At 34.2% G+C, this 16,224-nt stretch overlaps 1 protein-coding gene across 2 annotated transcripts in view; it reads right to left on the bottom strand.

Moving 5' to 3' along the window:
• Window positions 1-14,669, bottom strand: part of LOC145246583 (protein VAC14 homolog) — a 470,245-nt gene extending 455,576 nt beyond the window's left edge. For both annotated transcript variants that reach the window (XM_080108197.1, XM_080108198.1), the window contains exon 1: window positions 14,424-14,669. In XM_080108197.1, the coding sequence (XP_079964323.1) occupies window positions 14,424-14,524 (101 nt within the window). In that variant the 5' untranslated portion in view covers window positions 14,525-14,669. The remainder of the gene's footprint in view (window positions 1-14,423) is intronic.
• Window positions 14,670-16,224: the final 1,555 nt, after the last annotated feature.

The raw sequence follows: 16,224 nt of genomic DNA, 5'->3' as shown, positions 1-16,224 counted from the left end.
TGTTTTGTTTTAATTTTAAAAAATACCAAATAAAAATCTTTTAACCCAGTTTAAATGTTTAAACAGTAAAAAAAAAAAAAATGATAGAAAGTTTGTTAGGGTTTTGTTTATTGTCATTGGATTAGAATTTTAAACCTCTGATAAAAAAAAAAAATCGAAATAAGGAAATTGTTTTTGGTTTAATATAAATTAAAACCCAGTAAAAAAAAAAAGTCCACCACGGTTACATGTACGTGAACATCAAAACTAAAGCTTACAGGGCTATGGTATAGCTGGAAATGTCTTTTCAATTATTAAATCATTTCTGTCTGATAGGTTCATAAGAGTAGTTGTTGATGGGCAAAACTCAGAAGCTCACAGTATTAATGCTAGAGTCCCTCAGGGGTCCATCCTGGGCCCAACTCTATTCCGGATCTACATTAATGATCTTCCAAATCACATCCTTACATCATTCATAGACATTTATGCTGATGACACTACCATCTATGGTAGCACATCTAAGACCGTAAACAACCAAGTTCTCTCCGATTCTCTCTCTTCTGATCTTGAGCACGTAGCACAATGGGGAAAGAGGGCTGATTACTTTTAATGCATCTAAAACCAAGCTTTTATCTTTACCAACGCTCTGATGCCCATCTGGCATCAATTGAAATGAATGGCTTTCGTCTTGGGGAGGCCTCATGTTTTGACAAACTCCTTTACTCTTGATCTTAAATAGAACACATACATCAAATATGTTGCCAAGGCCACTGAAAACATGGTGGGATCCTTCTATCGATCCAGAAGATATCTCATTGCTAATGCAATTCTCTATCTATATAAGAGCAAGGTATGTCCAAGGTAGCAGTACTGTTGCCACATCTGGGCAGGAGCTGCTAGAAAGGACTTGTCCTGCCTTAATAGAGTTCAAAATAGACTTAGTAGCCTTATAGATGTCCTTTTCTCTTCCCTGCAACCTCTATCTCACAGAAGAGATGTTGCGAGTTTGCTTTATCGTTATTTTCATGGCAAACGCTCGACTGAGCTTCACTCTATGGCCCGCCCCTCGCCAAACTTTCACAAGAAACACTCGTCTAGCTGAAACCACTATTACTAATTCCCCCCACTCTTTATCTGTGCCTAAACCTAAATGTAGATTCCATAAACAAAGCTTCTTTTTTAGAACTGCATGCCTGTGGAACTGTCTTCCATTTTCCTGCTTTCCAGCTGACTACAATCTGATTGTCTTCAAGTCCAACGTAAACAAGTTCTTGATAAGCCGTTCCACTTTAGTTAACAAATTTACCGAATTTCCATTACTAACGATTACTATATTGTCCAATTGACTACTGTACACTCTTAACCCTTATCCACGAGTGATCCTGGGCCTTGATAAGTGGTGATGCCTATGTAAAAAAAACAAAAAAAAAACAACCTAATCCACTGGCCCACAAGACTGATTGCGAAATAATATTGGAAATTCTTTTATTTAAACCAATTCAAAAAATGCTTGACGTGCAGATTTCAAAGTCATTTAGAAAGAGATAATTTCACTGACCCTCTCTTCGTTGAAAACTTTATTTCTATACAAAATAATTGACCTTTTTTTCTAATTCTCACATATTATTCAACCGAGGGATCGCTCTTTCAGACGGTACCTGTCTCAATCCTGTCCAATGCGGCTGACAAAAGTTTTAGCGAGACATACAAACATACATACATTCACACATACACACACATAAATCGACATTTGAGATTTATATTATAGACTAGCGGGGGGAACCCGGCGTTGTCCGGGTGTTTGGAGGTATGTGTGGTTTTGGGTAAATAAAAACACCCGGGTGTTTGTGTAAAATAAAAAAAAGTTTTGATAGGTAAGTATAAAGGATCGAACCCGAACCCTTCAGTCAAAGTTGGAAATTAAAGTGAAAAAAAAAAAACATACGACGTTAACCACTGGGCCACCACAAAATAGTAACGAAAACATGTTTGAATTTATTTAAGTATTAAAACTTGGCAAGTGCCCGTACTTAATAAGGTCAACTTTGACTGCGGGGCAGTATTTTATTTACTGCGGGGCAGGATTTTTTTTTTTTTTTTTGTTTCCCCAAAATGTTGTGGGGAAAACCAGCTCCCCATAAAAAGGGGATTGTCCAAATTGAATAGCAATTGTCTGATATAAGAAGAAACTCCACATTGATCAAAGTTGATTGCTTTTGGACGTTTCTGGAAAAATGCCACCAGAATTAGTTTCGCTTTTATTATACGAAAAAGCTTAATGCACATGCGGCGATCGAAAAATGTTGAATATTTATCTTTTCAAAGTCGAGCAAATTAAATAGACAGGCGACCCCCATTGTTAACTTGTAGATATTATGATTTAGACGTGATATGAAAAGTTTTAAGAAGAAGTGAGTCGACCGATCGCTTCTCGGAAAAAAAGCCTTTCTCGGACATACACAAAAAGTGAACATACATACATACACACATTTTCGCTTTTATATATATATAGAAGACGTGACAATTACAGTTTATTTCAAAAGGGATGAGGTTGAGGTAAATGAGAAGAGTATGATAAAACTCGGTCAACAGGAGATGGAAAGTTTTCTGTTGTTTTAATCATGTGAAAGGACTTCAATTTGATAACTGATATTCTTAAGAGGTGGCAGCAATTATGAAAGGCAACAGAAACTTAGAGCATAAATTTGATCTCATATTGAAGTGAAGGAAGCATATTGAATCTGCGTAATATGATTCATAAGACAGATGAGTATATAGGTTGAGAAGGGTCCTCACACACACACACACACACACACACAGATTTTCACTAGCTAGTAAATCAATAAAAAATAATCAGATTTGGATCATGACGGAAATAATTTGATCACGTGACAGGTATGCGTGGAAGCACGCAAGAATGGTGTGTGCATGATCTCGCTGGACACCCTTGAGGTACAAGAATGCACTTGCCCAGGAACAACATAAGAACGACACTGGATTGATATGTCAGTGACTTTGTAGATCGTTCTTAATCTGTGTCAACGTTATCATTCGGGTTTGTATTGGTATTACTAGTCGAGTCTATACTAAGATTGTTTGAATCCATATTGGCGTTACTGGTCGAAGCTAGTATTAGAGTTCGTATTGACATTACTGTTTAAGTCAGTGTCAACATTATTGCTAGAGTCTGTATCAGTATTGCTGTTGGGTACATGTTGACGAGTCAAGAGTTCTCTTTTTCTTTCTTTTTGACACAGATAATAGGTAAAAAAATGGAAGTACATAAGCTGACGGGTCAATCGGAGACCAATCATTGAGTTGGGGCTTCTCGATCCACCTTTGTATATCTTTAGTGGTCTTTATGGGTACGTCAGTAGATCTTAATACCAACAAAGAGGCATATCTGGTTGATCCTCCTCTATGGCTGTGGGACATTTCATTGGCCAAAATTGGAAGTTTTTGACCATGCCTACCTCTACTGCATCTTACATTGCTATCGGATCGATCATGCCCAACCACAGTTACTCACCAACACCTTAATCTAAAGTCCCTACCATTTATCCCGTTCACGACCTGCTATCTAAAATGTTCTACACTTACTCATGAAAGAACTTTCATCTAATCCAATATTTCAACATAGCCATACCATCAAAGTCTACTCTCCTGCACACATCTCCCTATACTGTCCAGATTTAATACTCCTCTGATGTGATCATATCAAAGCCTGTCTTTACAACTCTCATTACATGTCCATCATATCATTCTCATATCATTTCATTCCATGCAACAAATATCCTCAACCCTCATCAGCCAGATTCCACTTTGATACATCATCACACTGCAAACATATGCCTGGTACTCTTTGATACTCTTTCCTAGGTTAACACTAGTAACGTTCTGCTACATTTAAATTTTTCAGAGTAGACATAAATATTGTGTTAGACATTTTTTTTTACTGAAGTGTCGCCACTTATCAGGGCCCAACGGCCACTCGAGTAAAAGGATTACATGAGTGTCAAGTAGACAATACAACAACATGGTGATGATTGTTAATGATGATGAAGGTGATTGGGCAGAATTTAATTATTTCAGAGATTGGCTCAAGAAGAATTTATTTGACTTGAAATTACCATGTTATAGTGAGCTGTGAAGCAGTCACATGGTATTTTGTTCTACAGACAGGTACTTCAAGGAAAGAATTGAATTTCATTTAATTTTAAGTAGAGAGAGAAAGGGAATCTATTGACAGCAGTTGTAATTAGATGCCTTTTTTAGTTTGGCCATACCTTTCATCAACACTCAGGTGACTTTATCCGGGAAGTCATTGAACCAGCACCACCAAGCTGGAAGAAACGTTATAGTGGCTAAAGCAAAATCTGGCTCAGCGTGGTGAAGCAGGATTCTGAACCGATTCTTTACAGGTTCCGTCACTGGAACCGCAAACGGCTCACACATAATAGAAGTAGCTTTGACTTGCAGTACCTAGTCAGTCAGGGTTTGAGACATATTGAACTTGTTGGAAAGAACTGGCCCAACCGATCCAGGGTGAATGATGCAATGATAACCATGACAGAAAAGATTTTGTTGCGAATGTTTGACCCTCTACCATAAAAATAACGATAGACATGTTGGCCTTCTTTATATATTTAAAAAAAAAAAAAAAAAAAAAAATGACAATCACTGATTTCTTTGTGGCCGTAGGAAGTTCAAAAGTGATTTTTAAATTGTTAGAACGTCATTTTAAATGTACCGTCAATACAGGGTGAAATGATAAGTGTCGCCCTTTTTACTTTAACCGTGTTAAAGAAAACACTATAGAACTAAGTTATTTAGCAATTTTCATTGCACACATGAAACATTGAAATGAAAATTCGACCAAAAAATATAGTCACTATTTTTATAGAAGTTCAGAATGCAACTACGAGCATATAAGTTCGTAATTTTAAGAACATGGAATTGTTTTGTTTTTTTTAATGTCTGCAACACATTTTGAAAATTTAACAAAAATCTGATGAAATGTTTGTCATACTGAATTGGTTGCACAACTCTTCCATACTATATAATTGGATAATTCGATAAATTTCATTTTACTTGTAATTATTTTTCTATTCAATCATTTTTTTTGTAATTTCTGAAAGTCATACTAATTTCAACATTCACCAATCTACACAAACACTGTTTTGCTTAAAAAAACACACTTTTTTAAGGCAAAACTCAAGTATTATGGTTCTTTTGTGTTTCTAAAACACTGATCTGAAGAACTGAAATTGAAAAAACAAAAAAAAAAATTGAAAAACATTTTTTAAATAGTAATTAATATGTGAACTCTGAACAGAGTTTTGTTTTTTTTCTTTTTTAAATTTTGTCAGATTGTGTCACATATAAACAAATATTTCGGTCAGAGAAATTTTTTCTTTTTTTAAATAAAGTGCTCTAAAGTGAAATAGAATTATGGTTTTATTCAGGATAAAAAAAAAATATATATATATATATATATATATATATATATATATATTGTTACGTATCCCAGCCATACTGGGGACAGTAGAGATGGGTGACGTAACGAACTATATAAAAAAAATAAAGTTTCCCAGGTTCCTTGATAATGCGTTGTTATGGGAATGGGATAACCGTCTCGAAGACAATAATAAAGTGAAATATACTGGACAACGAAATCACATGAGAAATAACGAGGACAAGTATCGTCAAAAAATTAACAAATTTTTATTTATATAAAAAAAATAAATAAAATTTAATTCAAGAAAAGAAAATTAAATATGTCTAACTAAATGAAATGATTTAATGATTCAAATTCTACCGAGAGAAAAATATATCATCAACAGTCAATGTTCACAATAAAAGCAAGAAATCGTCTGCTCAATTAGATACAGGTTCTAGAATAAGAGAGATGGAAGAGTGACGTTTTAGTTTAAAAACTCACTAAATGTCCTTTGAAATGTGTCCCTTCTTTCGTCTCTTTTCTTTTATATATATTTTTTTCCTGTAAATTGTTTACATTTGATTACGTGCGCGCAGGTTAGTTTGGATTGTTTACGTTTCATTACACGCGTGTGTGTTAATTGCTGCAAGTATTTGTTTCTGAAGCTCATCGAAGCTCTTGATTTATAGTAAATATTTCACTGCTCCTTTGACCCTTCCTTTGCTGGGTTCATTCTTTTCTTCAGTCAATATTCTAACTTTGACTGCTGATCAAAACAGATTTTTACCGTTGCCGCCAACGTCGGCTGGTGTCGTTGATATTTGACGCTGCTGCCGCGCTGTCGTCGCCTTTCGCTGGCTTCGCCACCCCGACCTTCGCTGACTTACATCTTGTCGCTTTGAAGCACAAAGCTCCACTGACTGTTGACAACTTTTTTCAGGCCCCTTCTCTCACTATACAATCTATATCTCTCTTTCTCTATACAGTTTATCTCTCTATATATACGGCCTATCTCTCTCTCTATACGGTTTATTTCTCTATCTTTTCTCTCTCCTCTCTTTCTCGTCTATGAGCTTTCTTTTCTCTTTCTTCTTCCACCCTTCGTCCACAGTATCTCTGTCTCTTCCTTTTCCTCTTGCTCGCAGGCCTCCTCCTCCCCTTTTTTCTGTTTTGTTTACAAAATGTGAACAAGCAGGCGAGAATGGATCTTTTTGCCGCAAAAATGATACAGTAAATAAAATATAGTGAAAATATATCTGCTCTCGGCTAAAAATCAATAAAATAATTTATTATACATTTTCATAAATGTATCACAATATATATATATATATCAGTAAATGCTCACACCAGAATAAAAGCTTTTCTTTTAAATCTCCCAGAAGTTTTATTTATTCAGATTTATTAATTAGCAAATGGTTGGATCATTCTACTGCTCCAGAATGTATCTCAATCCTGACGCAATCCTCTATCTGTACAAAAGCCAAATAATAAGATGAGTTATTGCTGCTGTATATGGTGTTGTTTATTAAATTATTAGGTGAAAGTATAGAACAATAACAAAACATCCATCCTCTCCCCATGTTAACAATGGGATTTTAAGTACAGAGTGGAACGATAAAATTGTCGCCCTAAAAAGACATGATTCCATTTCCGTTTGATGAAAACCGGTTTTCTTTTTTTGCTGCAGACCATCTACTAGTTGGCCAGTTGTGTGCAAATCCCAAGAGCGATAGGAGCCTTCTATAATGTCTGAAAGTGACACAATGTTCAATGAGCGAGATCGGAGATGCACCACTGTACAACTCATACTCTTTACTGGTTCAAGTTATAACAACAGGACCATTGCAAGCACATTCAAAATGCAAATCCAGAGGGTTCAACGCTTGAGGGCAAAGCTCAATGAAGTTTCCAGCTATGGTTATGGTTTTTGGTGTGGCTTCAAATGAGGGCTAACATCTTCAAAATTGGTTTGAAAGTCAACACCAAAGTGTACCTGCTGTGCTGAAGAGTGTGGGGATTCCTTGTTGCAATCAGGTGGTCACTGTCAGACCCTGGGTGTGGCAGCAGGACTCTGTGCCAGTCCACAAGTCCAAGGAGACCCAGGCTTGGCTTCAGAAGGAGTGCTACAACTTTATACCCTTCTCTTAGTGGAGAGTAAGAGGAAGGCGACCAGCTCCCCCGAGAGGGAACTTGATAGTGATAATTGGTATGAAGGGTTTCCCCTACATTGACCAAAACTGATTGCTCAAGAGTAATGTCTTATATGTGGGGTTGCCCCCACATATAACTTTGATTGCAGTATCTACCAGAACAGATACTACACTTTGATAACAGAAAAAAGATTTTGGCCCAAAGGCCAAGAAGAAAAAAGGCAAACCTTTTTTCTATTTATTTAAAAAGAAAATACAACTTTGTTATAAATGGGTTGTGGAATTGCATTCATCTGCAAAAGATCTAGCTAATTTGCATATTCTTTTAAACATTTATTTTAATTAATTCCCTAGGGTCTGCCAAACAATTGTCAAGAATGGAGCACATGATCCCGTTACGTCAGACTTGTGTTAACTATACAAAGTATGGAAAAGCGGAAGCGACTTACTGATTTTTTAAAACCTTTGTTATCTTTTTCAAACTGCAATTAATAATTAATCTTTGTTATAATTTTGTTAGGTTTTAAGATTTACACAGTTTAACGGTTAATATTATAAACATTTGTATATTAAATATGAAATACAGTTTTACTAAACTGTTAATTTGGTTAATTACAGGTTTCCATACTTTTATTTAGTAAAAACATACAAACTAGATATGGTAGTGGTTTACAAAATGCTTATTTGTGCAATAATATTTTTCAATCGGTTTTCATCTGGTGATAAAATAGCTGGCAAAAGTCATGTTTATATTATAACTTATTATAAATTATTTTTAAAAAATTTAAACAATTAATTAAAAATCTATGTTGTAACGGAACATTTTGAAATAATTGAATTTTAAACATTTTAATCTTTTAAAAATTAATTAATTTTTAGGAAGTTTCTTTTTTTGAGCAATTTCATTGATAATAGTATATATTGATTAGAAAAAAAGGTATTTAAAAAAAAAAAATTCAATTTATATCAATTTTTTAATTAATTTTGATCAATATATTTTGTTCAAATTTCGATGAAAATGAATATGGGGAGGAGGGGAACATGCACTGAAAAAAAAATATTTCCCCTCATATATTTTATGGAAACTGTATTTTATATGTAACTAGCCTGGGTGCCCGGCATTGCCCGGGTGTTTGTAGGTGTGTGTTGACCAACAAAAAAAAAAAACAGTTGTATTAGACAGGCAGTCTCGACCCCATGACGGGAAGGCAGAAAAGAAAGTGAAGAAAGTGCAAAAAAAAAAAAAAAGAAAACGTAACGCGTTAGCTGTTGCACCCATCGCCAAACCGGAAGTGACGTAGGTTTAAATTAAGGTTAGATAATTGAAAATATCTGCGAAAAAAAAGCGACCCATCCCGGTAGAAAAGTGCCCAGTTGAGAGTGAAGGAATTAATGTGTTTAGCCAATTTTCCGATATTTGTTGTCCAAAGGGTCGAGTTTCAAGATGATACCGATGTCATGAAAATCTGTTGCCTCTGTCAAAAGTTTTTGCGAGACATACAAACATACATACATTTAAACAGACAGGTGAGATTTATATTATAGACTAGCAAGGGGTACCCGGCGTTGCCCAGGTGTTTGGAGGTGTGTGTGGAAACTCCGGGGGTGGGGGGTTAAAAAAAAAAAAGTAAGTATGAGGATCGAACTCAAACCGTTGAGGCAAAGTTGTAAATTAAAGTGTGAAAAAAAAAAAACGTGCGACGTTAACCATTGCCCCACCGCGACATGCTAACGGAAACACGTTTGAATTTATTTAATTACTTGGATTTAGCAGGTGCCCGTTGTAATGAGTTAATGAGGTCAAGTTTGATTGATAGTACTTTCATTTACTGCTGAACGCTTTTTTTTCCCCCCAAGATGTTATAGGAAAAAGACTAACCCACATGCGGCGAGCGACAACTGTTGAATATTTATCTTCCCGAAATCAAGCAAATTAAATAGACAGGTGAGCTTCGTTGTTAACTGTGAGATATTACGATTTATATGTGATATAAAAAGTTTTAAAATGTTGTGAAGCGACCGACCGCTTCTCTGAAAAAAGCCTTTTGTTGACATACAGAAAAAGCGAACACACATACATACATTTTCGCTTTTATATATATAGATTTCATTCTAAAATGGATAAGTATCGAAAATTTCATGAAAATCTGATCATTAGTTGATTTTTGCTAGATTTATTAAACACGGGTATGTTTTCATCTTCAGAATGCTTACTACATGGGAATGTTATTTTAAAGCGTCAATTATGTAAACAAGATTTTTGTCTTGCAATTTCATTATTTTTTGAATTATTTATTGTTTATTTTGCCCTTCTTTTAAATGGTACAAAAGTTATATTGATAATATTAACTTATAATAAAGTTACATCATGTTACATATGAGGTGGGGGTTAATTCTGTGGTGAATTTTGGAGGTGCCTATAATTCCCTATTAGTTTTTTTGGTTTTCTTATGGGATGATCATCTTTAGTTAACTATTACGTGTAATTATATTCATGCAGATATTCTACATGATTTATACTTGCGTAATATTTGCGAAAAAAGATTATAGTAAACACAAACCTCTTTCTATTATATATATTTATGTATGCATAAGTATATATATATATATATGTATATATATATATATATATATATATGTATGTATTTTTTATTCTATTTTCACCCAAACAAGGCACAGTGCCACTTTGATGTAGGGGACAGTAGTTGCAGGGATACTTTGTAGGGAGTTGAGCAGCAAGATGTCTATTCACATTACACTTGAACTTCTGCATGTCAGTACAGTTGGGAAAGCAGGAATCCGAAAAAGAATTCCGAAGTCTAACAGTTCTGGGGAAGAAACTATTACCGTAGAAGACTTTCTTACATCTGGGGATCACTACTGTGTAGGGGTGGGATTTTGCTGCTTGCTGAGTTTGTTGGAGGGGTATTTCCGTCGAGGGCTTGTAGTTCGTCGGAACATCCACCATTAAAATACTTGTAGAACAGGTAGAGAGACGCTTTATTTCATCGATGGAACAGAGGCCAAAGCTTAGATGACAGTTCAGGACCTATAAGATTGGCAACTCTTTTTGAACTCTGTCTAGGAGCGAGTGACCAGTAGCAGATGCACCAGCCCAAATGTGACAACAATACTCCATACATGGGCGAATGGTGGCCTTGTATATAGGATACTTTCAGATTTCCCTGACGATAAGATTTTTTTTTTTTCATCTGAAAGTTAAGTTTATAATCTAGGTATCTCCACGGCTTTGTGCAAAACGTCAGCATTGTACGCATTAACAGCAACATCATCATTTCGTGTGTGTGTCAATTTCTATGGATGGGCATTTGCGTTATAATGGTTAATGGAAGTAACGATTTATTTTTGCTATGTATAAAAAACAATACAAGACTTACGACTTACCTTTTGTAAAATAAATAAATTTTTATTAACAAACTACACAGATGAGAGATAAAATTAATTTTAACGTCTTTTAATGACACTTATGCTTTTTTTTTTGTTTTTTTACAAAGTAGTCACACCACTTATCAAGGCTCGGAAGCCATGCGGGGATAAGGGTTATTGCATGTAAAGTAATCAACGGGATAATATCGTAGTAATCGTTAGTAATGGAGATTTGATAAATTGAATTACTTAAGGGGGCAGTTTATCAGGAATTTGTTTATGTTGGACTTGAAGACATCCAATATGTAGTCAGGTGGGAAACAGGCAAACGGAATAGAGTTCCACAGTCATGCACTTCTAAGAAAGAAGCTTTTTCATGGAATCTACGTTTTGATTTAGGCACAGATAAAGAATGGGGAAAATTATTGACAGTGGTTTCAGCTAGACGGATGTTTTTCATGAAAGATTGGTGAGACCAGAGATTGGAGCTCAGACAAGCACTTGCCATGGAAATAAAGATAAAACAAAGATAGGCTCGCAACGTCACTTCTGTGGGAGAGAGGTTGCAGGGAAGAGAAAAGGGCATCCCCCACTAAGCCACAAAGTTTATTTTGTACTCTGTCAAGGCAGGATAGGCTGTTTTTAGCAGCTCCTGCCCAGATGTGGCAGCAGTACTCCATCCTTGGATGTACTTGACTTTTATATAGATAGAGAATTGCATCAGCAGTCAGATATCTTCTGGAGCGGTAGAATGATCCTACCATTTTTCCAGCGACCTTGGCAACAGACTTGATGTATGTGTTCCATTTCAGTTTGGCCTTGTCTGATGCTGACGAGATGACCTCAGATCCATTGGTGATGGTTGGGATAGAACGCATGCTTCTGTTTACTATTTGCTAAAACTGGTGGGAACCAAGCTGCTGCTCAGCTACTTTGGATTTAACAGCTCTCTTGCATTTTTTATTACCCTTTTAGTGGTTGCTGGCAGTCCTGGAAGCAGCTTTTGTCTCAGTTACATTGGTAACTATGGAAAAAGTGATTTCTGTGCGCGATGGCAGCAGCACATTCTGGGTAGACCTATGGCTTGCTATTAGGTTTTTGTTGGAATTTTTTGGATGGTATGAATAGGTCTATGCCTACAATTAACCATTCGGTCAGGTCTGATACTATAGAGGACACATCCTTTTTAAACATGGACTGCAGAGGTAGATCAAATATAAATGTACAGAACCGATCCCAGTCTGCCATAGAGTATGTATCTAAAGATAATATTGCTTACAGGCCTCCATACGTTTTTGAAAAAAGGCATAAAAAAATAAATAAATAAAGGTTACCCTCTATCAATTTAAATAATAAAATCAAAACGAAGTTTTTTAAGGCCAATTTTGAATTTGCAATTTTTATTATCTCAAGAGTCATATTTTATTATATGAATATATTTTTTTATTATTGGAAACCTGTTATATAAAAAAATCTGTTTAAACTTCATATCGCAAAATATTTGAATTTAATATAATTTAAGGCTTTTTAAAGATAATTATTTTTTAGAATTCTGTTTTTTTTTTTTTTGTTGTAATTCAAATAATTATATTACCGAGAAAAAAAATTATCAAGAAATTTTTTTTTTTTTTTTTAATATAATAATATTGATTTTATGTCCAATTTTATTTACAACTTTAAGGTAAGTGAAATAAATAATTATATTTATATAAAAATAACTATTTTTTATTTGATCTTTTCAGCTTTAAAAAATGCTGAAATTTTTATCGACCTACATTTATTTTGTTTAGTTTTCGTAACATGAAATATGGGGGGGGGGGGTAGAACACCTAAAATAAAAATTATTTCCTCTAATATATTTAATGAAACCTACTTTTATTATGTAAGTTTATTTAATAATGAATAAATATCGAAAATTTCAAGAAGATATGACTGCTATTTGATTTTTGATAGAATTTAAAAACATGGGTGTGTTTACGGCTCCAAAAACGTCACTACATAGGAACACTGTTTTAAAGCGTCGATAATGTAAACACGATTTTTGTCTATCATTTTCATTATTTTTGTATGCTGTAAAAAAATATTTTTTTTAAATATTAGCAGTTTATTTGAAGCTTCTTTTAAATGGTAAAAAAGTTAGGATGATAATATTAAATTACAATTACATCGGGGGGGGTAAACTGTGGAATTTGGAGGTGAGGGCCAATTTCCTAAACGTACGCCAAAAAATTGAGCGGATCTGAACGAGAATAAATCCCCCACCCCAAGAACGGTTTTGGAATAAACACCCCAACCTCCCCATGTTAAGAACGGCTTTCGGTTTTGCAATTTTTTCAGTCGTTCAAGTTCGCCAAAAATTGAAATGAAAATCGGTTGTCTGTCCTTGATTTTACCATCGCCGCTATTATTTTCCCCTTCATGGATACGGAGTAAAATTTGATTTTCTTGAATAATAAAAAAAAAAAAAAAAAAAAATTTTTAATTTAAATACTTGATCAAATTAATTTTATTTTTTTAAATATTTTATCTTCGTTTCGTGACTGGTACGTACAGCAGACTTTTCTGTATTTTCTTTACTTTTGATTGCCGCCATAAGTGCCAATCTGATTAAGAACCAAAAAAAAAAAAGGGGGGGTAATTTAAATAAAAGTGTCGAGGTGAAAAATCAGCCTTACGTTCAATGCAGTTTAGTAGTAAAATCGGTAAAATCGTAAACTTTGATTTTCTTAGTTTTACATATTTGATCGATTTACGTAATTTTAGGAATATGATATAGTCGTTCTGTAATGAGTGCGTGTACACCATAACACTGTATTTTCTTTAATTTTAAATGCTGCCATAAGTGCCAATTTGAATAAGAACCGTTTTTTTTTTTTTTTTTTTTTTTTTTGCAGTTTTCAAATCGTAAACTACTTCGTCAATTTCTGAGACCGACTCGAAATATCTGGAACTGACATTCCTATGCACTGAAATCTCCTGGCACCTATTTCTTACGAGTAATACCAATACTCTTACTCTTTTTGACCCCCAAACAAAGCATGTTGTCACTTGGAACGTAACGGGATATTATTTGGGATCGTATCTAACAGGGAATTGTAGGGAGTTAAGTAGCGAAATATCTGTCCACATTATATTTGAACTTTTGCATGTAAGTAGTTAGGGAAGCAGGGCGCAGGGAGGGAATTCCAAAATCTAACCGTCAGAGGGAAGAAACTATTAGAGTAGACAGCGTTCCAGCATTAAGGGACTTCAACAGTGAAGGGGTGCGATTTTGCCGAGGTATTTACGAGTACGTCGAGGGGGCACAAGTGCTACTTCGTGTTTTTCTCCAAAAATCTTCCTTATAAATTAAAACAAAGTAATGTTGCCTTTAATTTAGGAGAGGGGATCTCAAAAATCCTCACAATAAAGTAAAATATTATTATTATTATTATTATTATTACGGAAGAGGGGCGAATTGGACTTACTTGTCTATTTCTTGAGCTGCTACTTTCCTTTTTTCGTATAATTTATCGTTAAGTGCGCGAACACAAGACACCGAGAGTGGAGAATGGGGTCTTTCACCCATGATTGAATAAATAAATCACAAGTCAATGAAAAAAAATAAAATACGTTTCAAAGAATTTTTCTTTCCGTATCCTAATATTTCGGAGGCGGCATCTGTCGAAAAAACATAAACATGTTTGAATCACGTGGCCGCTTACGATATTGCCGAGGTTACATACGCAAAACAATCTGATTTATTTCCAATATTTTCTATTAATATTTTTCTCCTAAAATTAAAATTTAAATGATTAATATAAATAAAAACAAAATATTATATTATATTTTAGTTTTAATTTTGTTTGTTTTTTTTCTTGTTGAGAAACATTTATTAGTAATGTTGTAAGCGAGTGTTGTAGTTTCATTATCATGTGATTTTTCTTAAAGTTTGCTTTGAATTCCCAATCGTCACTAAGGTTTGACAGGTTTGACTTTTTTAAGGCCAAATTTGGCCTTTTTTTGTTTACGATCTTTCATGGACTCATGTTTTTGGCTGGCATATTTTTTTTTTTTTTTGTAATGAAAGAGTGTAAAAAAGGTCAAATTTGGCCTTAAAAAAGGCCAATCTGTCAAACCTTAGAAAAGCAAATTTTAAAAGCAATACGGCGGCCTCGAATACTAAAAATTAATTTTTTTTCTGGTTTTATTTCAGCCTTTGGGTTTAATCATGTGTTTTATATAAAAAAAATAAATAGTTTTTATAATTTTTTATTTGTCAAATAATTTACGTCACTAAACTACACATTTACCCTTGTCAAACTCCAGAATCTTTCTGTCAAACTCGAGAATCTTTCTGTCAAACACGAGAATCTTCTATCAAACTCGAGAATCTTTCTGTCTAACTCGGGAATCTGCAAGGAATTTCAAATAGAACTCTTTATTTAATCTATGGGAGTAGCGTGCTCTCATTTTATCAGTCATGACTGGGTAGAAGTCCTAAGTAATTCACATCTGGATTTTGAGTGTCGTCCACTCTGCGGATTGAACCTTCAGCCTCCAGACGTGCGTAACTTAATGTGAAAATACCACCGAAGGTGTGAACAGTAGTCTGAAGAATATAAAAACTATGAATAATCCACTCATCCAAAAAATTCAGAAATTTCAATACACACACACAATGGGACGATTCCAATATTTTCCCGGTTCTGATAGAATTACAGATTCCATGCTAAATTCTCGATTCCGATACAATTACCGATTCCGATTCTTTTAAATCTCTAAATATTTAACTATAGAATTGTTATTTTCCCCGATTTTCGTAAAAACACATGTTAAATATGCAGATATTTTTGTAAATGTAAAAACATACTTGTTGAGGATGATCTATCGATTTTAGCTTTACTGGTAATTTAAAATCAATAAATATTTATTATTTTATCATTATTACCAGCAATGGAAGATTTTGGTTTAAAAAAAAATCAAATAAAAAAGACAATTAAAAGAATTGTTTTGGCATCGGAAAATAGGCATCAATTTTTCCAATTCCGATACCAATTCCAATACCCCCAAATCTTCCGATTCCAGATTCTGATTCTAATTAATCATCCCAACACAAACATGTGTGTATATATATATATATATATATATATATATATATATATATATATATATATATATATTTAAAAGAGTGTAGCCATCAACAATTGTGGGTTTTTTAAAGGTTTTCATCATATTTTTAGTTAAAATATTTTTATAACGCGTTTCGAGCTTAGGGTGTGTGCTCTC

The sequence above is a fragment of the Euprymna scolopes genome, chromosome 24 (genome assembly GCF_053919585.1).
Source record: "Euprymna scolopes isolate OS-2025 chromosome 24, ASM5391958v1, whole genome shotgun sequence".
Taxonomy (NCBI): Eukaryota; Metazoa; Mollusca; class Cephalopoda; order Sepiida; family Sepiolidae; genus Euprymna; species Euprymna scolopes.
This window is presented reverse-complemented; position numbering and strand designations above follow the sequence as displayed.